The sequence below is a fragment of the Bos indicus genome, chromosome 3 (assembly GCF_029378745.1).
Source record: "Bos indicus isolate NIAB-ARS_2022 breed Sahiwal x Tharparkar chromosome 3, NIAB-ARS_B.indTharparkar_mat_pri_1.0, whole genome shotgun sequence".
NCBI classification, from domain to species: domain Eukaryota; kingdom Metazoa; phylum Chordata; class Mammalia; order Artiodactyla; family Bovidae; genus Bos; species Bos indicus.
The window spans coordinates 86589314-86615103 of NC_091762.1; the positions used below are offsets into that span (position 1 = coordinate 86589314).

General features: G+C 39.9%; 1 protein-coding gene across 15 annotated transcripts in view; it reads right to left on the bottom strand.

The window, feature by feature from the left end:
* The window catches only part of FGGY (FGGY carbohydrate kinase domain containing), a 525569-nt gene that overhangs the window by 138917 nt on the left and 360862 nt on the right, over positions 1 to 25790 (bottom strand). For all 15 annotated transcript variants that reach the window (XR_011564145.1, XM_070780298.1, XM_019957367.2 and 12 more), the window contains 2 exons: positions 19084 to 19145; positions 5151 to 5298 (listed from right to left, as the gene is read on the bottom strand). Coding sequence is in view for 14 of the 15 variants with exons in the window: in XM_070780298.1 (XP_070636399.1) it covers positions 5151 to 5298; positions 19084 to 19145 (210 nt within the window). In the remaining variant the exon portion in view is untranslated. The remainder of the gene's footprint in view (positions 1 to 5150; positions 5299 to 19083; positions 19146 to 25790) is intronic.

Consider the following 25790-nt stretch of genomic DNA (forward strand, 5'->3'; position numbering starts at 1 on the left):
TTGTTCATGCCCTACTGGGATTTTCTTAGTAGGGCTTGGCACAAAGTAGGCATCAAATAAATTTTTTCCGAATGAGTGTTGCAGAAAGTAGTCACTGTAGGTTCTGGCAAAAGGATAAAATGACAAATAGATTCAGGGTGATTATTTGGATGTTATCCAAAACTGCACTGAGGGAAAGAGATTTGAACATAGATACAAAAATCCTCAAGAAAATACTAGCAAACTGGATCCAACAACACATCAAAAGGACCACACATCATGATCACGTAAGGTTTATCCCCAGGATGCAAGGATTTTTCAATATACACAAATTAATCTAATTCTTTGAAAACTGATACAAATGTGATACAAACTGAAGAATAAAAACCATATGATCATCTCAATAGTTGCATAAAAAGTTTTCAACAAAATTCAACACCTATTTATGATTAAAAACTCTCCAGAAACTGGGCATAAAAGAAAACTATCTCAACATAATAAAGGCCATATATGACAAACCCACAGCTAACATCATACTCAATGGTGAAAAACTAAAAGCATTTCCTCTAAGATTAGGAACAAGACAAGGATGTCTACTCTCGCCACTTTTACTCAACATAATTTTAGATGTCCTAGCCATGGCAATCAGAGAAGAAAAAAGAAATAAAAGGAATCCAAACTGGAAAAGCAGAAGTAAAACTGTTTGCAGATACATGACACTGTACATAGAAAATCCTAAAGATGCTATCAGAAAACTACTAGAGCTCATCAATGAATTCAATAAAATTGAAGGAAACAAAAGAATATGCAAAAACCTGTTGCATTTCTATACACTAACAATGAAAGATCAGAAAGAAAAATTAAGGAAACAATCCCATTTACCACCACATCAAAAAGAATAAAATACCTAGGAATAAACCTACCTAAGGAGGCGAAAGACCTGTACTCTGAAAGCTATAAGACACTGATGAAAAAAAACTGAAGATGACACAAACAGATGAAAAGATATACTATGTTCTTGAATTGGAAGAATTAATATTGTCAAAATAACTATACTACCCAAAGCAATCTACAGAATCAATGCAATCCCTATCAAATTGGCAATTTTCAAAGAACTAGATAAACAAAATTTTTAAATGTGTATGGAAACACAGAAGACTCTGAATAGCCAAAAGAATCTTGAAGTAGAATAGAGCTGGAAGAATCATGCATCCTGACCTCAGACTATATTACAAAGTTACAGTAATCAAAGCAGTACAGTACTGGCCCAGCAGAAATATAGATCAATGGAGCAGGATGGAAAGCTCAGAAATAAACCCACACATCTGTGTTCAATTATTCTATGACAAAAGAGGAAAGAATATACAAGGGAGAGAAGACAGTCCCTTCAATAATCGGTGCTGGGGAAACTGGATAGCTATATGTAAAAGAATAAATTAGAACATCCTCCAATACCATACAAAAAGAAGCTTGAAATGGATTAAAGACTTAAATATAAGACCAGATAGTATAAAACGCTTGGAAGAAAACAGACAGAGCACTCTTTGACATAAATAACAGCAATATCGTTCTGGATCCATCTCTTAGGATTAATGAAAACGAAAACAAAAATAAACAAATGGGGCCTAATTATACTTAGAAGCTTTTTCACAGAAAAGGAAACCATAAACAAAACAAAAAGACAGCCCACAGAATTGGAGAAAATATTTGCAAATGAGGTAACTGACAAGCAATTAACCTCCAAAACACACAAGCAGTTCATGCATCTCAATCTAAAAAACCAGACAACCTAATCAAAAATGGGCAAAACATCTAAATAGATATTTCCCTAAAAAGACATACAGATGACCAGAAAGCACATGAAAAGATACTCAACACTATTAATTATTTGTTGCTGTTGTTCAGTTGCTAAGTCATGTCTGATTCTTTGTGATTATTAGAGAAATGCAAATCAAAATGCAATGGGTCATCACCTCATCAGTCAGAATGGCCATAATCAAAAACTCTACAAACAAAAATGCTAGAGAGGCCGTGGAGAAAAGGGAACCCTACTACATTGTTGGTGGAAATGTAAGTTGGTACCGCCACTATGGCGAACAGTATGGAGGTTTCTTAAGAAAACTAAAAACAGAACTACCACATGATACTTCAGTCTCACTCCTGGGCAAATATTTGGAGGAAACCATAATTTTAAAGATACAGGCACCCCAACATTCATCGCAGCACTATTTACAATAGCCAAGACATGGAAGCAACCGAAATGTTCATTGACAGATGCTGAATGGACAAAGAAGATGTGGTACATATATAAAATGGAATATTACTCAGCCATCCAAAAGAATGAAATAATGCCATTTGCAGCAACACGGATGGACACTTTTTATATCACTAAAAAAAGTGACATAAGTTGGACAGAGTAAGACAAATATCAATGACATTACTTATAGGTGGAATCTAAAAAAATAATACAAATGAATTTATTTGTATAACAGAAACAGACTCACAGGCTTCAAAAACAAAACTTATGGTTGGAAAGGTGTTGGGGAGGGATGAATTAGGCGTTTGGGATTAACATATATACACTACTATGTATAAAATAATCAACAAGGACCTACTGTATAGCACAGAGAACTCTACTTAATGTTCTGTAGTAACCTATATGGAAAAAGAATCTGAAAAAGAATAGATATATGTATATGTATAACTGAATCACTTTGTACACCTGAAACCAACACAGCATTTTAAATCAGCTATACTCCAATATTAAATAAAAATTTTTTTAAAAAATGAGATTTGGGGAAAAATTTCTAGCCTAGGATTTCCTTTCTTGTATCTTATCTAGGTCATCTTCTCCTTCCAGTTTGTGAGATAAATTCATAGCATGATAGCTATTCAAAGGTAAAGCCAACCCAGGGGCAATTGTGAAGGGAAATCCCTGCTAAGAAACATCAGGTGATGTATAAAGTATGTTTATAAAACAATAAAACTTCTAAAAAAGTAAATACAGGGACTTCCCTCACAGTCCAGTCATTGAGACTGTGCTTCCACCGTAGGGGGTGCAGGTTCAATCCCAGGTCAGGAACTAATACCCCACATGCTGTACGGCATGGCCAAAACATTAAATACATCAACAAACAAACCTGTATTCATATACTGCTTCAATAGAAAGAGAGATTCTATTTTTAAAAATATAGCAGGATTTTTTAATACAGTTGGGCATATGTCCCCACGCAAGACATCTCCTTTGGTGAGTACATACCTATTTGTACTTAATCTAATAAGACAGACGCTCTTTGAAGCAGTCATTGGCTTGTCTGGAATCCCATTCTGTGTTTGAGCTAACTTTATTGGAATCCTGATGATGGCAATTCTTAAGTCTCTGGATGTCAGGGTTGGTTTTAAGAAATGGACAAAGCCCTTGGGAAGCCATGGCACTTGCCATGCTGGGTGGTGAAGCTGGTACAGCAGGTTTCGCAAGGTAAGGACCCTAAGGGAAGGCCTCTGGATGCAAGCCCTGGACTTCAGAGCCATTTTATGATACAACCCTGCTTTTCTGGGGGAGGCGGGGGGGGGGGGGGGGGGCGGTCATTTTATGAACCAGTCATCCTTCTCAACTTCTTTAACATTTTTTAAAAGTTTTAATTTTTATTTCTTTGTTTCCAGTTTTTCATTCATTCTATTTCTTTTTTCTTTTTCTTTTTGGTTGCGTCATGGGACATGTGGCATTTTAGTTTCCCAATCAGGGATTGAACCTGGGTCCCTTGCGGTGGAAGCATGGAGTCTTAACCACTGAACTGCTAGGGAAGACCCTTCTTTAATATTTTAAGTGTCTCCTATATTTTGCTTTAGATATTTGTCTCTAAGATATGGATTTTTATACTCATACAAAATGTGTTCTTCTCTTAAGTTCTGTTTGTACCCAGAAAGTCAGTCATCTGAAAGTATGACTTTCTAGCTGTAGCCTAGGGCACATGGGCCTCTCTGGACATTCCTCTTCTGTTTCCATGGGCCAAATAGGAGGCCAAGTTCATTATTTTTCACACGGGCCTGCTTCACGGACTCCAGACAGACACTGCTTTCGCTATGTCCAATTTTCTTTTCTATCATGACTCCCTTTTATACACAGAAGTTGATTGTGTCAAATAGGTAATGAAAGTAAAGACTGGGTCTTTCTGTTGGCTACACAAAAATATTCAAAATAATCCTAATAGAATTAACCACAAAACCAAAGCTCGTTAAGTCTTGAAGTTCCTCAAGCCAGCAGGCCTGCTCCGCTGTCACATAGTGAGTGCATAAAGCTTGCACTGCCCAGGGCTTCCACTCTAAAGCCCTGCCTTAATGCACCTCATACTTTGCTTCTCAATGGGACATCTGGATTCTGAATTTATCTTTTCCTGTTTGTGGTCTCTCCTGGCCTCTTGGACCTGAAGTTTGTCTCTTTTTCCCTAGTTTTCACATGCTTCATCCATCCTCAAACATAATTCTTAGTGCTAAGCTACTCTTAGCCACCCAATCTTGCTTGACCATTGGGATGTTATCCCTTAGTTTAGGTGGTTGTGAGCACTTCCACCAAGGTCATGTTGGCACCTCCAGCCCCAAATCTCTGAACCTAAAGTGAGTCTAAAGGTCACTAACAACTGAATTTACCCACTAACATAAGTTATTAACTTTATTTTACTTTTACCAATGTTTATCTGAAATTCTAATAATGTTAGCCTACACTCTGAACATCCCTGATTGAGAGCCTAGGCAGATGTGTGGCTGTTGCAAGCTAGACCATGGGTGGTAATATTTACCACTTGTTTACCCAGCAGCCTGGAGATGGAGATGGAAAACATGACTCCACAAACTGATGTAAATAGAAAAATTGCATAGGCAGGGGCTCACACTTCTAGTCGCTCCATGGGACAAAGAGGCAGCAGTAGCTATAAGCAAGAAATCCTGCTTTTAACACTCTCAAAGTTGGCTCAGAAACAATGAGAACTTTCAGCAGATTGTCCTATGTAGTTGCAAGAACCTTCTCAACAGCAGTACATCTGCAAGAAGCCAGTGGGCTGCTGGCCGGCTTTGTTGGTATTTCCTCTTTTTTCCTTCTCCTCAACTTTGCTTCTTCCAACTCTGGAGCCCTCTGGCCCACCTTCACCTTCGTGCAAGAACTGACTGTTACTTACCATGCCCTTTAGTGTCAGATCTGCTAAGGGAGACCGGTTGCCATGGAAATCTGGCCAAACATGTAAATCAACAGTGAGGAAACCCACGGGCTGAGCCTTCTTAATCAGATCCAGGTGACTGTTCAAATATGCATATACACTCTGGCCTCTGGAAGAGAAGAGGATGTTGTTTTTAAAAGGCGGGGTAGGGTCAGGGAGCAAACTGCTCTGTAGAAAGAAACTGTTTGTACTCCCACATCAGATCCAGAAAGTAAGTGGGGTCCCAAAAGCTTCAGCAAAGAAACTACCCCCAACTTACAGAAATCAGCAAACCACACTCTCGGATCACATTGTGCTCTCACCAAGGACAGGAAGCCTGTCCTGGTGGAAGGTGGAAAGGTCTGGACTTGGAAGACCAGATCCAAGAATGGCTTTTCTCCATAGTAGGTATGTAACCACGAAAAAGTTATTCAAACTTTCTGAACCATTCTTTCTGCATCTGTAAAAAAAGCCATTATAATTTCTGCCAAACTGACCTCATAGGATTATTGTGAAGATCAAAGGAGACTATGTAGGTGAAGATACACGATTTTGCAAACTGTACAGTGCTGTACATATGTAAAGGATTTTAAAAAATCAGTATTACTAATTGTAATAATAATTTGACATATGGAGACAAATGTAAGTTCCCAGACTCAGGATGGGAGTTTGCTGAAAGCAGTGATAGGCTGGGCTGGATGCAGTTGGGATCAACAGCTGGGAGACTTGATTTCCAACCCAAACCTACCTAATGACAATGCATTAATTCTTGTTCTTTTTAAGCCTTAGTTTCTTCATATGTAGAATGAAAGAGATGACCTTTCTCATTGTCTCAGTCTATTTACTTGAGAGAGAGCCAGAGAGGTTGGGCTTGGGAGAATGGGCTTAGGGCAGGCAGAACCAGGATCTGTATCCAAGACCATGCTGGATAGAGATCGTGGTTCTACCTGTTCTCACTGGGTGACACAAGCCAGTGACTTAACCTCTCTGAACTTCAGTTTCCCATACATGTAATGAGTGGGAAATTTCACCTTAGTGGGTGAAATCTCATTGCATGACACAAAGATTAAAGTTGGTTAGCCTTCCTCTCTTTAAAGGTGCTTGCTTCTCTTGAACTGACAATTCTAGAAGAAAGTGGACTAGTATCCCATGCCACCACTCACCGTTGCCCTTGGAAGCATAGCTTTAAAGCATAAAAACACAGCTTGAATAATGGTAAGTAAAAAAAGTATGAGAGATCAATGACCAAGAGATGTTGATACATAAGACACCTAACATATTTATTATTTATATTTAAAATGCTTTAGGAGTACAGCTAAGAGATTCCTAGTTTTAGTTTTGTGAAACTGAATGTCTTTCTGGATCCTATGAAATTCCTGAAAAATTTTTACACTAGGTATAAAGAAACAAACAGTGGTGTTTTTCAAACTCTTACAGTATATAAATTTTATGTAGAACTCCAAGATAGAAAATATAGAAAAAAAAAACTAATCTATGTAAGTACTTGCATGTGTATGTGAGAATGTGTGTGTGTGTGTTTGTGAGATGTGTGCTGGGTGGAGGTGCGGGCAGTCCTCCTTACCAGGCGCTCTCTTTGGTCCTTGACCTGACATCTCATTCCCATTTGGAAAAATCTTTCAACCTATATCAGAAAATGAAGATCTTTTGTGGAAAAGGCTTACTAACCACAGCAACATTAACTGCTGCTCCTTCTTCCTCTGGCCTTCAACCACAACCCAGTGAGCCAGGTACTGGTAACACCCCTTATAGAGGGAATGTGTAAGGAGTGAAGACATGTGACCAAGGTCAAACTTAAACCCTCTCTGTGATTCTGAAGCCATGTGCTTTCTGTATCTCTGGTCAGGAATGATTTGTCAAAGCCCCAAGTTTAAGCTCTGTTTTAGAATGATTCTATGATAGTGTTGGGCTTCCCTGGTGGCTCAGCAGTAAAGAACCTTCCTGCAATGTCGGAGATGCAGGAGACTCGGTCTCGACTCCTGGGTTGGGAAGATCCCTTGGAAAAGGGCATGGCAATCCACTTCACTATTCTTGTTTGGAGAATCCCATGGACAGAGGAGCCTGGAGGGCTACAATCTACAGGGTTGCAACAGTCTATACAATTGGACATGACTACAGCAACTGAGCACAGTGCATGCATGACAATGTCAGGCAAGGGTCCTCTGAGGTCTTCATAGATGACAAGGCCAGAATCACACATCTGGGAAGAATACGACTGTACCCTGCTTTTACATTTCCCAGCTTCTCTGCTCCTAGTCCAACAGAATCACCCGGTCAACAATGGCCATAAGAACATCCTTTCCACCTACAAGTCAAGAGTCTGCATTAATTCTAGCTTCAGAAAAACATCACTGTACTTAAGGTAAAGGGATTAAAAAAAAAAAAAAAAAGCACATGTCTATAAATCTTTTGTCTCTCAAGGAATCTCAGAGCAGGGCATTTGGTTTCAGACATCTGGGTCAATAAGAATCTATTGGCTTAATTACTATTGATTCGTCATTGTCTCATTTACTGTGGGTCTTTGCAAACAGTGAGATTCATTTAGCCTCTACATATATGGTCACTCATGCACTAATGAGATCCCTGGGGGATGGGGCATATGCTTACCCCTTTGACTCCTAACCTCCTCGCAGCTGTATGTTTATTCTTTGAATGCAGCCATTCTCCGGCACATTTTTTCAATTATCCCTTACCATGTGTGCTATCTGAGTATATCATTCAAAATGAAATGCACTTGGAAAACATTAAAATAACAAATGCACATCATTATTCACATAATTTTAACCTTGCATGGTGCCTTTTTTGGTTCTGACTTTGTTTCAGTTTGTATGTTTTATCAATTCTTTCCCAAATGGCGGTCTGCCCTCTTTCAGCTTGGGAATCATATATTAACTGTTCTTAGTGGATCTGTCTCCCACTTTCTCATGAAAATTCCAGGCTCATATATCCTCTCTTACAGAGAGAAATCCTTGCTCTCCTAGTCTTGGTGTGTATGAAGGAAATACAGTTTCAACAATGACAAAGCGACTTCACTGTGTGCCAGGTGGCTGGCCAGACACACTAAACCTCTCCAAGCCCGGTTTACTTTTTTGCCATCGGGGCCAATACTTTTACCCTATAGGCTGCTCTGAAGATTAGATATGGAGTCCTGAGTACTACAAAATGATAGACGATCAATAAATAGTTCCCTCCTGTTTCTATCACAGGACATTCATTTCTAGTTTTTTTCAAAATATAAGAGTCAGGGAAGATTTGTTTTTTCAGACTTTATGTCTCACAATCTTCAATGCAGACGGACCCTTGGAATCTCCCCTTTCCTTCTCCATAAATCATTTAATTCTTTGGATTCACAGGCTGCCCTAAAGTATGGTTACCACATTTTCAAATCCCAAATCAGAACACATGGTGTAACTGAAGAATTTGTGCCCTTTCTAGGAGAAAGAGAAAGTCTTGGAAAAGAAGCTTCCACACTCTTTCTAGTTCCTCCTTCCTGACCCACTGCAAAAGGTATTCTGCTTGCACTTCCCCTCTGCCTTACCCCACCCCATTCTACTGAGACCGGCCCCACCATAAAGATCAGTCCCCAGTGAACCTATCACTATCTCCAGTGAACCATGATTTACCTTTATTTCACTTGAACTGTCTTTTGCATTTTGTACTGCATGACCATTCCTTACTCATTTGTTTTTATCCCCTTGTTTCCAGGCCACAATTCTCTTTTGGTTTCCTATCTCCTCTCCAGCTGGTTCCCTTCCTCTGTTTGTCCCTAAGTATATGAAGACTCCCAGAGTCCAGTCCACTGTCCTTTTCTCATTCTTTCTCTGTCCTTGGATGATTCCATCTTCCTTTCACGGCTCCAGTTAACCATCTAGTGCTGAAGACTTCCAAATATATGCCCTCATCTCTAGCTTCTTTCTCTGTGATGAGTTCCATGTCAAATATTCAAGCACCCACCAAATGCTTCCCCCTGGAAGCCCAAAGGGACCTCAACTAAAGACAGCTATTAGGACACACATCATCTTTTCTGACATACTCAATCTTCCTTCTATGCTCCTTGGTTTGATCAAAGCCAAGCTCACTTAACTTCCCTGGTGGTTCAGTGGTAAAGAATCTGCCTGCAACATAGGAGACATGAGTTCGATCCCTAGGCAAGGAAGATCCCCTGGAGAAGGAAATGGCAACCAACTCCAGTATTCTTGCCTGGGAAATCCCACGGACAGAGGAGCCTGGTGGCTACAGTCCACGGGGTCACAAAATTGCTGGATAAGACTTAGCAACTAAACAACAAGAAGCTCACTTAAGTGGTTGCTCAATCATTTTAGGGGAAGAATCAGAGTGGGTATCATATTTGACTTCTCTTTCTCCCTCAGTTTCCAAATTTAAGTTTTCACCAAAATCTGTCAACTTATTATTTTAAATATTCCTCTAACCAGCATACTTTTCTCTTGTGCAACTGCCACTCTTTATGCATGCCTCCTTAAATGCCCAGATTAGAGCTTTGGCCTCAACTTATCTCCCCTGTTGAAAATTTTGCCCGCTTCAACTGGGTTTTCTGCACTCCTTCCTGGGTGGTTCATTGAAAAATGCAACTCTGATTATGACTCCATACCTACCTAAAACTTTTAGTGGCTCCTTCCCATTGCCCTCACGATAAAGCATAAGCTTCCTTGTTTGACATAGATGTTCTCCCTTATTTAGTCCTTGTCACACTGTTCCATACTACAGACATGTTTTCCATTCCTCCTCCCTCCTCACTCCTGCACACATCATGCTCCAGTGACACTAAACTACTTCGGATTTTTCAAAGTATGCAGGTCTTAACCTCTGAATGTTTGCCTATTCTCCTTCTCTCCTAGAATTCTCTTCCTTGCCTCCTTTACCTGCCTATGGTAATCATTGTTCAAGACTCTTTTTAATTGAAGTATAGTTGGTTTACAGTGCTGTGTTATTTCTTGGTATACAGCAAAGTGATTCAGTTTATATATAAATAACTTGGGCTTCCCTGGTGGCTCAGCAGGTAAAGAGTTCACCTGCAATGCAGGAGAAACAGGAAATGCAGGTTTGATCCCAGGGTTGGGAAGATCCCTTGGATGAGGGCATGGCAACCCACTCCAGTATTCTTCCCTAGGAAACCCCATGGACAGAGGAGCCTGGCAGGCTACAGTCCATAGGGTCACACAGAGACACATTACTGAAGTGACTGAGTACACACACATACATATACACATACATATACAAACATACATACACATATATGTATATACAGACATATATGTATGGGTGTTCTATATATATATATATATTCTTTTTCAGATTATTTTTCTCTATAGTTTATTATAAGGTATAGAGTATAGTTCCCTCCGCTATACAGTAGAACCTTATTGTTTATCTATTTTATATATAGTAGTTTGTATCTGGTACCCCAAACTCCTTATATATCCCTCCTTACCCCCTTTCCCATTTGGTAACCTTTGGTGTTTTTCCCTTCTGCTCTTCACATGATTATCTCATTTTTATCCCTTTTGTCTTAACTGTGTTTCCATTAGCTGGGGTTTCCCTGACCACCTCATCTAAATGGGGTTCCCCTGATATTCTATGACTGTACTCTGTCAGTTTTTTTCATATCAGGTCACCATATATTTATTCATGGGTTTGTTTACTTATTAACTGCCTGTGGCCTCCTGTGGACTTTAAGCTTCATGAAGGCAGGGCATCACCAGTATACATTCAGAATTTAGCAGAGAACTTGGCACACAGTACCACTCAAGAGTATATATCAAATGGATTGTCCTTCTGCCACTATATGATAACTGTCCCAATGTTATCTGTATCCATCTCTGGAATCTGAACTCCTGGGAAACAGTCACATCTGACTCATCCCACCAGGTGTTCAACACGGTTACTAAAGTGTAGAGTGAATAAATACTGATCCCACATGGGATATTAGAGGTTATTTTTTAGCCTCTCCATCTCATTGTAGCACAGGGCTGCCACAGAGTAGATTTCTGTTGTCACATGGACACAGCCTTCCAGGAGTGTGGATGTATCCCACAGAAGAGGGCAGAGAAAAGGAATAATCATCTTGTGACATCCACCCCCCTGCTTCCACTCATGTGCCAGGCGCTATGTTGGGCTGCAGTGAATCTGCTGAGAGGCAGAAAATAAAGAATTGATTTCCTAAGTCAGCATAGCCCTCAGTCTTCTTAGCACCCTAATGAGCACTTTCTTATACTTGCCCAAAGAACAGAAGCCAAAGAAAGGCATTGTAATATCCAGCTTATGTCTATTTAAAAAACATTTCTCATCCAAGAGATATCAAGAATTCACTAATTATCCTGGCACACCCTGGGGGATAAAAGGTGTTAATATCATCACCCTGGCTTTATGATTGCCAGAGCTCAGGGGAGCCTAAGTAAATACTTGTTGATAGACTGATGGTCCCAGTTGTTGGAATGAGGGACCAAGGTTGAAGAATCCATACAGGCCAAGGGAACACAAGAACGGATAGTGAGGACAATGTTTACAAGTGGAGTCCCTATAGTACTCATTTACTCATCTAGAATTAAATGAGATTTTATATATATATATATATATATATATATATATATAAAATTATCACTAAACACAGTGTTAGGCACATTGAAAATTCTTAAAAAGTGTTCTTGGCCTTTCTTTCTCGAGGGGGAATTTATACAGATTTTAATGGAAAGATTTGCTGCTGCTGCTGCTGCTGCTAAGTCGCTTCAGTCATGTCCGACTCTGTGCGACCCCGTAGACGGCAGCCCACTAGGCTCCCCCGTCCCTGGGATTCTCCAGGCAAGAACACTGGAGTGGGTTGCCATTTCCTTCTCCAAGGCATGAAAGTGAAAAGTGAAAGTGAAGTTGCTCAGTCCTCTCCGACTCTTAGTGACCCCACGGACTGCAGCCCACCAGGCTCCTCCATCCATGGGATTTTCCAGGCAAGAGTACTGGAGTGGGGTGCCATTGCCTTCTCCGAATGGAAAGATTTAGATATACCCTAAGATTTGGCATATGGGGGACTAGTACATTTTAAAAGTGATCCTCAGTGGGATTATGGAAATCACAGAAACAAAAGCGGTTTGAAGAAGAAATCAGATTAAAAAAAATTGATTGTCCTCAAAGGAATAACAAAAAAACTCCAGGGAGAAGTGGGATAAAAGAAACACAGATTGAGCAAGAGGATGGGAATTAGCAGAACCTTGCACCTCTGAGACTGGAAGTGAACAAAAATCACACCACTGCCTGCAGTGAGGCTGCAAAAGTAGCTCAGAATGGGGCTGGGCTTCTCTGTCTCCAGTCCTCCTCCTCCAGAAGATTATCAGCCTGCTGAGGTCAGGATCCCTGGATTCCACTGATCCCTCTTCCCACCAATGGTCTAGTTTATTCTCTATAGAGCACCCAAAGTCATCCTTTAAACAAAAGTCTTTAATAAAGTCCAGTGGTCTCAGAGCTTTCTACAATGACCCACATGGTTTGGCCCTTGGCTAAATTTCAGCTCTCATCTGTCCCCCATTCTCTTCCACTTTGGTCCAGCCATAGTGACCTTTACAATGTCTACTGAGTTTGCCAAGCTGGCTTCTGCCTCCAGGCCGTGGGACTTGTTTCTTTCATCTAAAGGGATCTTCTTTGCATAATCATGGCTCGTTCCCTCTCCTTATTCAGAGTCCTCTTTGAATGCAACCTAATGAAGGATGGCTCCCCCACCTGAAATAGCTCCCATCCATCACCTTAACACCTCTCATTCTATGTCTCCTTACTCATCTCTATTTTTCCTTTATGCTGCTGCTGCTGCTAAGTTACTTCAGTCGTGTCCGACTCTGTGCGACCCCATAGACGGCAGCCCATCAGGCTCCCCCGTCCCAGGGATTCTCCAGGCAAGAATACTGGAGTGGGTTGCCATTTCCTTCTCCAATGCATGAAAGTGAAAAGTGAAAGTGAAGTCGCTCAGTCGTGCCTGACTTTTAGCCACCCCATGGACTGCAGCCTACCAGGCTCCTCCATCCATGGGATTTTCCAAGCAAGAGTACTGGAGTGGGGTGCCATTGCCTTCTCCAATTTTTCCTTTATAATGCTGACCAATTCCTGGAGTATGTGTTCTCTCTCTCTCTCTGCAGATACGTACATACATATATGTATGTGTATGTGCATGACCATAATTTCCATGAAAACAGGGACTTATTTATTTCTTGTTCACTGTTATACCATAAGTGTTCATAAGACACTTAGCAGACAGTCTGAGGACCCAAATTTTAACCTTGGCTCTGCTGTCGACCTTGAATCCAGTACTTGTGGATTATTATCTTCCCATCAAATCCTGCCATCACCCTAACCTCATTCTGAAACACTGGTAAAGAGTCTTTAAGAGAAGTAAGAAAATAATAGGCAGACTAGAGGAAAAGAGCTGAAGTTATAATCAATGGAAAGTGATCTCTGGCAAAGCAGTAAAATATGTGGATATTTGGCCCCACATAGAAAGAGACTCTGGTTGTCATTTACATGCATTGGTACATCTAGTTACTGTTTACACACTTGATAAGCTCATAAAACAGTCCTCTTCAGGATGAACTCTAGGAGTACAGTACATGGAGAGTATAAAATACTAAGTCTGTTTATCAACATTTGTCTCTATGGTTTCAAATAGGATTTGCTGATGCTAAGCTCTGAGATAGGGGTGACCTGCATTACTGTTTTCAGAGAGCCCCAAGTCACACCAAAAGAGGCATACAGTTTTTCATTCCAAGGGATTTGTTGTCCCTTCCAAATAACCAACTTCACATAATAACAACTATCCTTACTTGGTTCTAAGATCCGAAGTATAGTGAGTGCTATAGTCCTGATACAGTCTATTTATAGATCTGATAAATAGAGACATTTTCCTTTGCAAGATAACAGAAGGAAACTAGAAGGGAAGAGAATCAACACTGAATGCCTACTAAATATATGATCTGGAGATAAAATATAGAATTAAATGAAGCCAACGATGTAGATGGGGTTATAGAAAAAGACCACGAAGAGAGAATAGCTCCAAGAATGTAGCTGTGATGAACTCTGATGTCAGTGATCAAGAAGAGGATCATGAGCTTGAAAAGGAGATTAAGAAAGAGTCAGACATACAGAAGCTTCACATACATGGGTGAAGACGACATTCTAAACAATCAACAGAAAAGAGTATTGGAAAGAGAGGAGTGATTACTGGTGCCGCATGCAGCTGGGAGTTCAAGGAAAGGGACTGCAAGGCATCCTGTGTTTGCTGAAAACTGGGATATTAAATGTTTCAGGGGCTGATAATAACAGAATTCAAACTCAAGTGGGCAAGGAAGGAGTGAGGAAACTGACCAGGAGTACACACAATGCTTTGGGTCAACTTAGCTCTAAAGAGAAGGAAAAATACAGACAGGCAGTTGGAAAGGGGGTTGAAGTCAGCTGGCACGTGAAGAGATGTGGGACTTAAACCTAGCCTGACTTTAAGAGTGAATTCCATAAATTAATGCTTCTGGACCACCCTATGCTGTGGTTTCTCTGAGTTTTCATGCTAATCCATAAATTCTTTCTTCCTATTTTCAGTCAAAACTACTTACATGAGGTTCAGCTACAGAAGAAAGTTCTGGAAATTTTGAGTATTTCATGGCAAAGTCTAAACTATCCCTTAGGTTTGTGCTGAACTTTAAGGTCTTCAGAGACTGGTGTTTCCATGGTCTACTTTCATCCTCATAATACTTGGAAAACTAGTTAAGCAGGGTGGTATTATTGTAATTTTATGGGTGAGGAAACTGAGTCATCAAGAGATTTATGGCAGAATCGGTACAAGAAGCCAAGACCTCTGATTCCCATTCCAGTGTTCTTGATACTCCCTGAGAGTAAGTAAGGTGATGGATGACAGATATCTGCTGCTTAACCCTAGAACAATCCCCTCCAAAAAAATCCTCCTCTTTTATGATCATTTGTAATAGCAGTAGAAGTTGTGGTAGTGGTGGTTGTCATTGTCATTGTATAGTTTATGAAGGCTTTCGAAATACTCAAATTCTTGGAGCTACCCACAGCTGGCTCTCTCCTGTCTACTACCTCATGTCAGTTAAGGAAACTAAGGTTCACACAACAATGCATGTGAGAGCTGGGATTTGAATCCAGATCTTGGAACTCTGTATCTGCCCTCTTTTCTGTGGGTTAAAGGTTTATAAATGCTGGATCTCCTCGAGAATCTGATAAAAGCTATGGCCTCTCTTTCCAGAAATATACACATAAATATGTAATCAATAAAACTCTGCACACAATTAGCGGTTCACTGATGAACTGAGGTTAGGCATCCCTCCTCTAGGTTATGTGGTCTCTAAGCCAACTAAAATGCTAATTATTGGTTAAGTGGTGTGATCCCTCTAGTACAATGGTAATGACCTTGTACTACAGACTCCTAGAAGGGAAAAACATACGAAGCCTTTCTGAGACTCTTGGTCGGGGTCACACCCCCTCTATACCCTGACAACACTGTTCATATTCTAGTCAGTATGCACTTCCTTCTGCTCTGTGCAGGTGTGCCTTTCCATGATTGCATGTCCCTTGGTGGAAAGGAAATGTCTAACACAAGTGACTACAACACCTTTCATCACTATCTATATCAGTTCAGTTCAGTTCAGTCGCTCAGTCGTGTCCAACTCTTTGCGATCCCATGAACCGCAGCACGCCAGGCCTCCCTGTCCATCACCAACTCCCAGAGTTTACCCAAACTCATGTCCATCGAATTGGTGATGCCATCCAGCCATCTCATCCTCTGTCGTCCCCTTCTCCTCCTGCCCCCAATCCCTCCCAGCATCAGAGTCTTTTCCAATGAGTCAACTCTTCGCATCAGGTGGCCAAAGTATTGGAGTTTTGGCTTTAGCATCATTCCTTCCAAAGAACACCCAGGACTGATCTCCTTCAGAATGGACTGATTGGATCTCCTTGCAGTCCAAGGGACTCTCAAGAGTCTTCTCCAACACCACAGTTCAAAAGCATCAATTCTTCGGTGCTCAGCTTTCCTCACATTCCAACTCTCACATCCATACATGACCACTGGAAAAACCATAGCCTTGACTAGACAGAGCTTTGTTGGCAAAATAATGTCTCTGCTTTTGAATATGCATTTACTAAATACCTATTACAGGTATTCAGTAAATCTCAGCAACTGTCATTGTATCCCAGACACTATTGAAATTCATTTAATTTTCTCAACAACCTAATGAGGTGCTTACTATTATTTTCCTGTAGAGTAAAGTATGAAGGCACAATGAGGTTAAATAAGTTGTGAGGGTGACAAGCTACTAAGGGCTGAAGCTGAGACAGGCAATTTGGCTCCAGAATCTATAATAATAACCTTCACCTTAGACTTTCTCCCTTTTGCCAGGTACTAGCTACACTGATGGAACTTCTCTGATAATATTATAAAATACCTTACTTTTGTTAAAAAGCCCAACAATTAGCATTAATATCATGGAATTAATTTGATAATTATTCTTCAAACTTTTTTCAAAATCATTTTAGATTTACAGAAAAATTGCAAAAACAGTATGCAGACTTCCCTTATACTCATCATCTAAGAAATTAACACAAATACTATAGTATTACTAATCTCTATACTTATTTGAATGTTGACAGTTTTTCCCCACTAATGGCCTTTTTCTAAGATCAAAACCAACCCATGATCAAATATTGTTTCCAGATGCAGTAGCATCTTAGTCTCTTTGAATCTGGGACAGTTCTCTAGTAATTCCTTAAATTTCATAATCTTTGAGGCATGTTTGCTAATAATTTTGTAGAATGTCCCTCAATTTGGGTTTGCATAATGTTTCCTCATGTTTACACTGAGGTGATACATTTTCGGTTAAACATTACAAAAATGATGTTGTATTCTTCTCAGTGCATCATAAAATGAGGTCCATGATGCTGATGTATCTTATTGCCAGTATTGTTAGTCTTGATCACTTGGATAAGGTATTGCCTGCCAAATTTCTCCACTGTGAAGCCAAGATTTCTTTATTATTTTTCTTTTCTTTTAATAAGTATCTTACAGTGAAATACTATGGGACTATGTAAATACCCTGCTTTTTAAAAAAATTTATTTTTTTTAATTGAAGGGTAATTGCTTTACAGACTTTCGTTGTTTTCTGTCAAACCTCAACATGAATCAGCCATAGGTATACATATATCTCCTTCCTTTTGAACCTGCCTCCCATCTCTCTCCCCATTCCACCCCTCTAGGCTATTACAGAGCCCCTGTTTGAATACTCTGCTTTGTATCAGACTCTCACTCATTAATTTTATTTATTTACTTGAAATACAGTTGATTTACAATGTTGTGTTAGTTTCAGGCATACAGCACAGTGATTCAGTTATACATATAAACATATTCCTTTCCATTAAGGCTTATTACATGATATTGAATGCAGTTCCCTGTGCTGTGAGTAGGACTTTGTTTTATATATATATATATATATGTATATATATAGTAGTTTGTATCTATTAATCCCAAACTCCTAATTTAATCCTTCCCCAACTTTCCTTTTTGGCAACCATGGGTGCTGGGCGTACACATTGCTAGGAAGGTGTCATTACTTCTAAACCATCTCAGCAGAGATTGCTAGAGAACAAATAAATATATCACACCCACTCACCCATGAATATATGTATCTATATTTATTTCTACCTAGATCCAGCAATATATAAACTAAAAAGCCACAAGCTGATACTGATACCTCTGACTTCCACCCATTACTATACTGTTCATTCTAACATTCTCCTTTTCTTGTCTATAGAAAACCTGGCTCTCATCATCTGCAAAAAAAAAAAATCTATTTTTCTGCTCAACTATAGCATACACATAAAGGATTTTCAGAATAGCTAACTGATACTATAAAAAACAAACTCATTAATAACAGCATATTATTTATGTAGTTATTTCTATTTTTAGCCATACAGCATACTCTCAAAATATTCTTTCTCAGAGTTACTTAGGTTAGTTTTTTTCTTGCTCAAATCTCTGTTAGTGTGATCGTGTTATTATTAATACAATAGGTTCCTTTTTTTTTTTTTTTTTTTTTTACTATTTGCACTTCACCCCCATCACACGCATCTATCCAAGTATCTATCTATCTATCCATCCATCCATCCATCCCCCTATCCATCTATCTGTTATTTATTTTCAGAGGGACATGAAGTACCATCGTGATTCTAAGAGTCAGAGTTATATAAGAAGGCATACTCAAAGAAGTGTTGTTCCCTCCTACTATCCTGTTCCCATTTCCCCATTATTTCCATTGCATTCCTACCCACACCCCCCTATAGTTAATAACTTCATTAGTTTCTGATTTAACTTTCCTATACTTCTTTTGCATAAATGAGTAGATACACATATATTTTCTTTAATCACCTTCTTTCTACATAAAAAAGAGTATACTGCAAAACTCCTTTATACTCTGCTTTCTTCCCTTAACAATATATTCTAGAAACCACTCCTGTCGGTTACTATCTTGTTTCATAGATGAAAAGACAGGCTTAGAGAGATTGAATAACTTACCCAAGGTCACACAGTTAATAAGTAGAAAAACTGTATTCGAATCCAAGAAGTTCTGACTCCAAAATCCATGCACCCTCTTCTACATCAGAGCATCTCAACCATGGTCACTACAATATTCTATGGGGATCTCTAGGTTCTTTGTGAGTTATCGTAGGCTGTTTTGAAAATGAACACATGTATGTTCTGAATCATCCAGATGACTGTCTTATAACTAAGAACTGCCAGGCATTTTCATTGCTCACAGAATGTGAAAATCATGCAGCCGCCTAAAGTCAGTGCCACGGGTGCAGCTGGGCTTGGGAATTTGTAGGGAACAGAGAGAGCCATTACCTGGCTGTGGCCTTGGCTTGTAGTTCAGGAAAGGCAGCATGGCCCTGCACCATGTGGTCTATCTGAAAAACAAGAGAGAGGGGTCAGTTTTATAGCTTCTCTAGCTTATGGTTAAGCCAGAAGAAGATACATTAAAATGTCTGTTTCTTTCAATTCCTTGTCTACAGAGGAGCCAAGAACGCTAAAAAGCTAACTCAGGAAGAGGGTCTCAGCTCTTTCAGAAATCTAGCTTTGTTTAACTAACTGCTGGCTTCTTGGATTTACAAAACAAAGAAATTTAAAGAGAAGAACAGTAGGAAATGAAACTCCCAAGGCTGAACTGGTAGCAGAAGGTAGTGTCAGATCTAAGAGTGAGGTTTGACAGAGGTGTGAGAAGGAGGTGTAACTCAAGTAACTCAGGGTAAGGGTTTGGGATTGGGGAGGGGGACCTGGGTATTAAAAACACTGATCTCTGGGTTACATTATCTCCCCCTCCTCCTGTTACCCCATGCTATCACCCCAGGGCAATGCCAGACCTTGAATTACTCTCTGCATCTTACTAATGGAAAAGCTGAGTGAAAGAGACTCTGAGGAGGGAGTCCGAGTTTAAAAAAGCACCAAAGAGTTGCCCCAGAGCTGTCAAGAGAACCTCTTCTGACTGAGAAGTTATCCTGTGAGAAAGTGGGACAGAGCTTTCCAAGGACAGAAATGTCTGAGCTCTGTGGACAATGGTCTTCTCATTTGAAATTCCATGCCTAGGGTTTATTCCTTAATCCACTTGGTGGCTCTAAACAAAATAATATGTGCTAAGTATCAGGAAGGGATGTGTTTCCCCATGCTGTGACTCTGCTTGCTAAAACACACCCCACACCCGGCTTGAGTTCCTGAACCTAATCTGTGTATTTTCTCAGTGTTTACATGAGTCTCCAAAACAACCATTCTGACCTATTTATTTTCATTCAAACTACGAACAGACCAGTTTCTGTGGCCTCATGGACATAGTCTCTCTGAGCATGCCTCCGGAGAGTCAGGACTGTGTAAAGAGAAAGAAGCTTTGTTCTGGAGTTGCCTAGGCTGGGTCTGGGGTTCTGGCTCTGATAGGAACTAGCTGTGTGACTTTGTGCAAGTCATTTTACTGCTCTGAGCCTCAGTAAGCTCCTCTCCCCCTTTCCCCATCCTAGTATCCTTTTAAAACGGGGTTTCTAGGACACAGAGTGTGCTTACCATAATGCCAACAACAGTATAAATGGTATCACCTAAAATGTACTGACTCATTTACTATATACCAATACTAAGCTAAGCATTTTACATTCATTATCTCATTTATCCTTACAACACTTCTGTGAAGAAGATACTATTATTCACCATGGAGGTGAAAAAACTAGAAGAGATTAAGTAACCCTAGGGTTGCCTAGGGTCATAGGGAATAAGTGGCAGATTTAGGTTTCAAACCTAGGTCTATTTAAAGTCTCTGGTCTCCAGCACTATGAGACATTGTCTCCTGAACTTCTAGGTATAAGCTGTTAAATTCCACTTGTGTAGAGCTGCAAAAATATTTTAAAATAACACCAAAGCAATTGGTCATTTCAATGGAAAGAAAGTCATTCAGGTTTTGAATGTTTACTTCCTGAAGGTTCAATTTTCGGTTACTGTAATGAGGCACAATCTGAGCCTTAAAGAGTTTGCAATCTAGTAGGAACATCACAATGAACCCACTGGCATCTATAATGGATAATTAAAGCCATTACTTGATTTGATGCTAATTTCTATGGGAAGTGCTTTAGGAGGTCAGAGAAAGGGGATTTAGATGAGCTTCTTGGAGGAAGCACAGAACCTAGCATGTGAACCACGTGCGTGAATGTGGTTATTTGGTATTTGCCAAGTGCCTACCTCACCAGGTACTATGACTAGGTTCTGGGATAGAGTGGAAAAAACAAACACATATAATGCGTAGTAGCAAAAGGAAAGAAGTAAAGAAAAAGCAGTTTGGAGGAGTAAAGAGTTTCAGGCAAGAGATGCCAGGAAGTAGGCTGTGATGAGCAGAGATATGAAGATGGAAAGACAAATCTGGTACAGACAGCAGGAGACTGGTCTAGCCTTGAGACTGGCAATTGTAGATGCTCAATAAGTATCCAATGAATAAACATGGGATGTATGAACCATAATAGACCACATGCTCACAGAATACCATGTGCTTCTTGGGAACACTTAACTACCCTTTATATTTGTATCTGTTTGTGTGGGGCACACATGGTCAGAGAGTAACTGTATATTACATTAGAGAATAAATGAAGTGGTAAAAATACGGGTACATGAGGAGGGTGTGGACTGCCAGTGGTTCTTAAAAGTCAGATAAGTGACTATAGTTTTACTGAATTATAGGCTGTAGGAAATCATTTTGATTCGTGGAGTAAAATAATGACAAGTTAAGGAAAATTAACCTAGCAGGGTAGGCACAACTGGGTAGGAAACACACACAGGATTCAGAGGCTGACGTTGGGAACACAGGCACAAATATCCTCTGCCTTTGCTCTATTGTAGCATTTATCAGCTTAATAAAGTTCTTCTCAATTATTAGTTTATATGTCTCTTACCTTACCCTCTGAGCGCTTTTAAATCAAAAGCCTTGTAATTTCCCATTCTTCAATGCCTACAATAATGCCTGGCATCTCGAATGGATGGATGAGATACATTTTGAAGGAAATAAAACAAACTCGAAAGAAAGTGAAGTTGCTTAGTCATGTTGCTTTGCAACTCCATGGACTGTAGCCTATCAGGCTCCTCCGTCCATGGGATTTTCTAGGCAAGAGTACTGGAATGGGTTGCCATTTCCTTCTCCAAGTGATCTTCCTGACCCAGGGATCGAATCCAGGTCTCTCACATTGCAGGCAGACACTTTACTGTCCGAGCCACCAAACTTAGTGACTGAATCGTTACAGAATATAAGAAAATCAGAATGAAAAGATGCTTTGGACTTTTGGGTCTAAGTAAAGGAAATGTGGTCATTGTAATCACATCTTTTTATTTTCTGTATTTATGATGCTTTGGGATCTGGGGCCCTGGTAACCCTGGAGAGACTGTTCCTTCCATGGTTAGCCAATTCCAAGGGATAGTGAAGGACTCACTGGCCTGTGAGCATTGTCTTTCATATGAAAAGTAACTGATCCAGAGCCCAGAATAATAATAAAAATCTATATTTTAAAACAGCAGCTGAAACATGGGCCTTGGGAAAAGGCTTAGGTTCAAACTCATGGTCTATACTTATGTCCTCTGCTATCTAAGTTTGTGGATAGTAAAATTAGCTTTGTAGGGAAGGTTGTGGTGAGTGATATAGAGATGGTTTTCAGATCATAACACCTATTATTAAAAAGAAGGAGGTACCACCCAAACAGTAAAAATGGCTGGAAGAACAGGATTTAAAAGGTCAGCTGCGGTTCGTTTTTCCACAGCGTCTGATGGTAAAGGCCCACCCTGATTAATAAACAAGGAGCCAGTTTGTCAAATAACTGAGCACTCATTTCAAAAGTCTGGAGTGCCTGTCCCAAGGGTTGATCTTTCGACATATGTTCTAATCTCTAGCATTGAGCAGAGTATAGAAGATCACAGAGTCCCATTAGTGGTTATTTGTTTCCCCATGAAATAACCAGTTTTACCACAATAACTTTATTTGCCAAGTGGTTGCCATAGAGATATATAGACAGAACTACCCTAACTCTATGACTCTTTTCTTGTTTCTTCCATCTTCTCAGATTTCAGCTCTGAGAGCTGGCAGCTGTAGGAGTAGGCAGAAAAAACTACAAACTATTTAGAGAGGTAGGAAGCTTACACTGGCTGGGTGGAGTCATATCTTCAGGATGGCTTTCAGGTCAGGATCAAGAGGAAAAAGGCCATCTTACACTACACAAGTAGAATTTTTGTTTCTTTTTTGCATTTCCTTATAAAAGTGGAATATTAGAAAAACAGAAATGCAATACAATAGAAAACAGAGATCATACATGTGTAGTAGGAGGTGGCATCTGGCCCACAGATGTACTTTATTTGGGATATATAATGTTTTTAAAAATGAGCCAATGTTTTAAAATTGAGAGATGTCGCGTTCAGTCCAGATTTTGGTTTCTCTTGAAGAAGTGGTGAATATAAAACACTGGGTCACCCAGATTCCCCATGGTAAGAGTCAGCTGGAGCTGAGTGGGGACTGATCCCCTCAGACAGGCCTGCACCCTCCACTTTGTGAGAGGCGCCACCACTCAATTTATCATCATGATGGTACTAATGCTTTACTCGGAGTAGAGATTTATTTCTCTATGCCCATCTCTCAGTCAAAGGAGGGAACATGGAATTCAGCCCAAGAGTACTGTAAGCTGAAAAGAGAAACTGCTCTGGAGAAGTAAAAAATATCTCTTTGCCTGGTCTGTTTGTTCATTTATGCTCTCTCTCTAACTTCTTTAAGCATTGGCGTTTTTGACCCTTGATATGGCAGAGTGAGCACAGTCAAGGACTCTTGAGATCTGAGCTCTGCTCTGGCTCAGGGCATGACTTTGGAAAAGACCATTTCTAATTTTCTAAAACATTTAATAAGTTAATATGACAAATAGGCAAGAGCTTGTAAATTACAGAGAACTGCACCATTTGAGATATCAAAACTGTTGGCAAAGAGTTTATAGGCAAGCAAAAGACAAATTTAAAATGTAAGAATTTTAGGTTCCATAATTGTTTTTGCTAAGACTAAGCTGTCTTATTGCATGATGGGCTTTTCTCTATTAAAAACAGCTTTATGTATTAATCTTGAGACAGGGAAGTCTGGCGTGCTGTGGTTCATGGGGTCACAAAGAGTCAGACATGACTGAGTGACTGAACTGAACTGATAAGAAGGTTTTTTATGGATGCAATGAATATTAGGGTTTCCCTCATGGGTCAGATGGTAAAGATTCTGCCTGTAATGCAAGAGACCTGGGTTCGATCCCGGGGTCAGGAAGATCCTCTGGAGAAGGAAATGGCAACCCACTCCAGGATTCTTGCCTGGAAAATCCCATGGACGGAGGACCCTGATGGGCTACACCGCATGGGATCGCAAAGAGTTGGGCATGACTGAGTGACTAACACACACACCCACACACACCCAAATACACACACACTCACTCTGTTTTGGTCATAGTCAATAAGCACAGGGGATTCTTTCTGTTCACATGCAGATTTTCTTTTTCACATGGAGATTATATTCTATTGAGATATAGAGTCAACAAATATATATAATAATTAAAGATTGTGATTAGTTTTTTGAAGGAAATAGATAAATCACTGTAATAAAAACACTGGTTTGGGGAGTTCCCTGGTGGTTCAGGGTTAGGACTTGGCGCTTTCCCTGCTGTGGCCCCTGGTTCAGTCCCTGGTTGGGGAACTAAGATCCTGCAAGCTGTGCAGACAGGTCAAAAATTAAAGAGAGAAAGAGGAAAAAAAAGAAACACTGATTTCAGATAGAGGATTCAGTAAAGATGGAGAGATTTGAAGGTGAAATTTGAGCAAAGATATGAACAAAAAATAAGAACCAATAATTCCCAGTAGAGAGAATGACAAATGCAAAAATTCAATAGTAGGAAAGAGCTTCATGTGTCCTAGGAATTGATAGGTATCCAAAGGAGCAAAGAAGCAGAAAAGTTGTATGAAATGAAGATAAAGAGGTAGAAGTGGGGCAGATCAAGCAGGCCATCTCAAAGGCTTTAGATTTTACTCTAAGTACAATCAGAGGACATAGGTGGCTTTTTTTTTTTAATTGAAGTATAACTGATTTACAGTATTGTGTTAGTGTCAGGTATACAGCAAAGTGATTCAGTTATTTTTTCTAATTATATCCCATATAGGTTATTATATATACAGGACTTCCCTGTAGCTTAGATGGTAAAGAATCTGCCTGCAATGTAGGAGACCTGGGTTTGATCCCTGAGTTGGGAAGATCCTCTGGAGAAGGGAATGGCAACCCACTTCAGTATTGTTGTCTGGAGAATCCCATGGACAGAGGAGCCCAGTGGGCTACAGTCCGTGGGGGTCTAAGAGTCAGACAGGACTGAGCAACTAACACTGTTACTATAAATTTATAATATGACATTGGATATAGTATCCTGTGCTGTACAGTGTATCTTTGCTGCTTATCTATTTTATATAGTAGTTTTTATCTGTTAATCCCATATTGCTAATTTATCCTCTCCCTACCTTGCTAGCAATAAATTTGTCTTCTATATCTGTGAGTCTGTTTCTATTTTGTATATAGAGTCATCTGTGTTATTTTTTAAGATTCTACATAGAAGTGACATGATATAGTATTTGTTTTTCTCTTCTGACTTACTTCACTTAGTATAATATTTTCTAGGTTCCTCCATATTGCTGCAAATGGCAGTATTTCATAATATTTATACCTGAGTAATATTCCATTGTAAATACATACCACATCTTCTTAATCCAATCATCTGTTGATGGGCATTTGGGTGGTTTCCAATGGTAAAGCGTCTGCCTACAATGGGGGAGACCCGGGTTCAATCCCTGGCTTGGGAAGATCTCTTGGAGAAGGAAATGGTAACCCATTACAGTATTCTTGCCTGGAAAATCACATGGATGGAGGAGCCTGGTAGGCTGCAGTCCATGGGGTCGCAAAGAATTGGACACGACTGAGCGACTTCACTTTTGTTTTCAATTTCATGTCTTAGCTATTTTAAAGAGTGGTGCTATGAGCACTG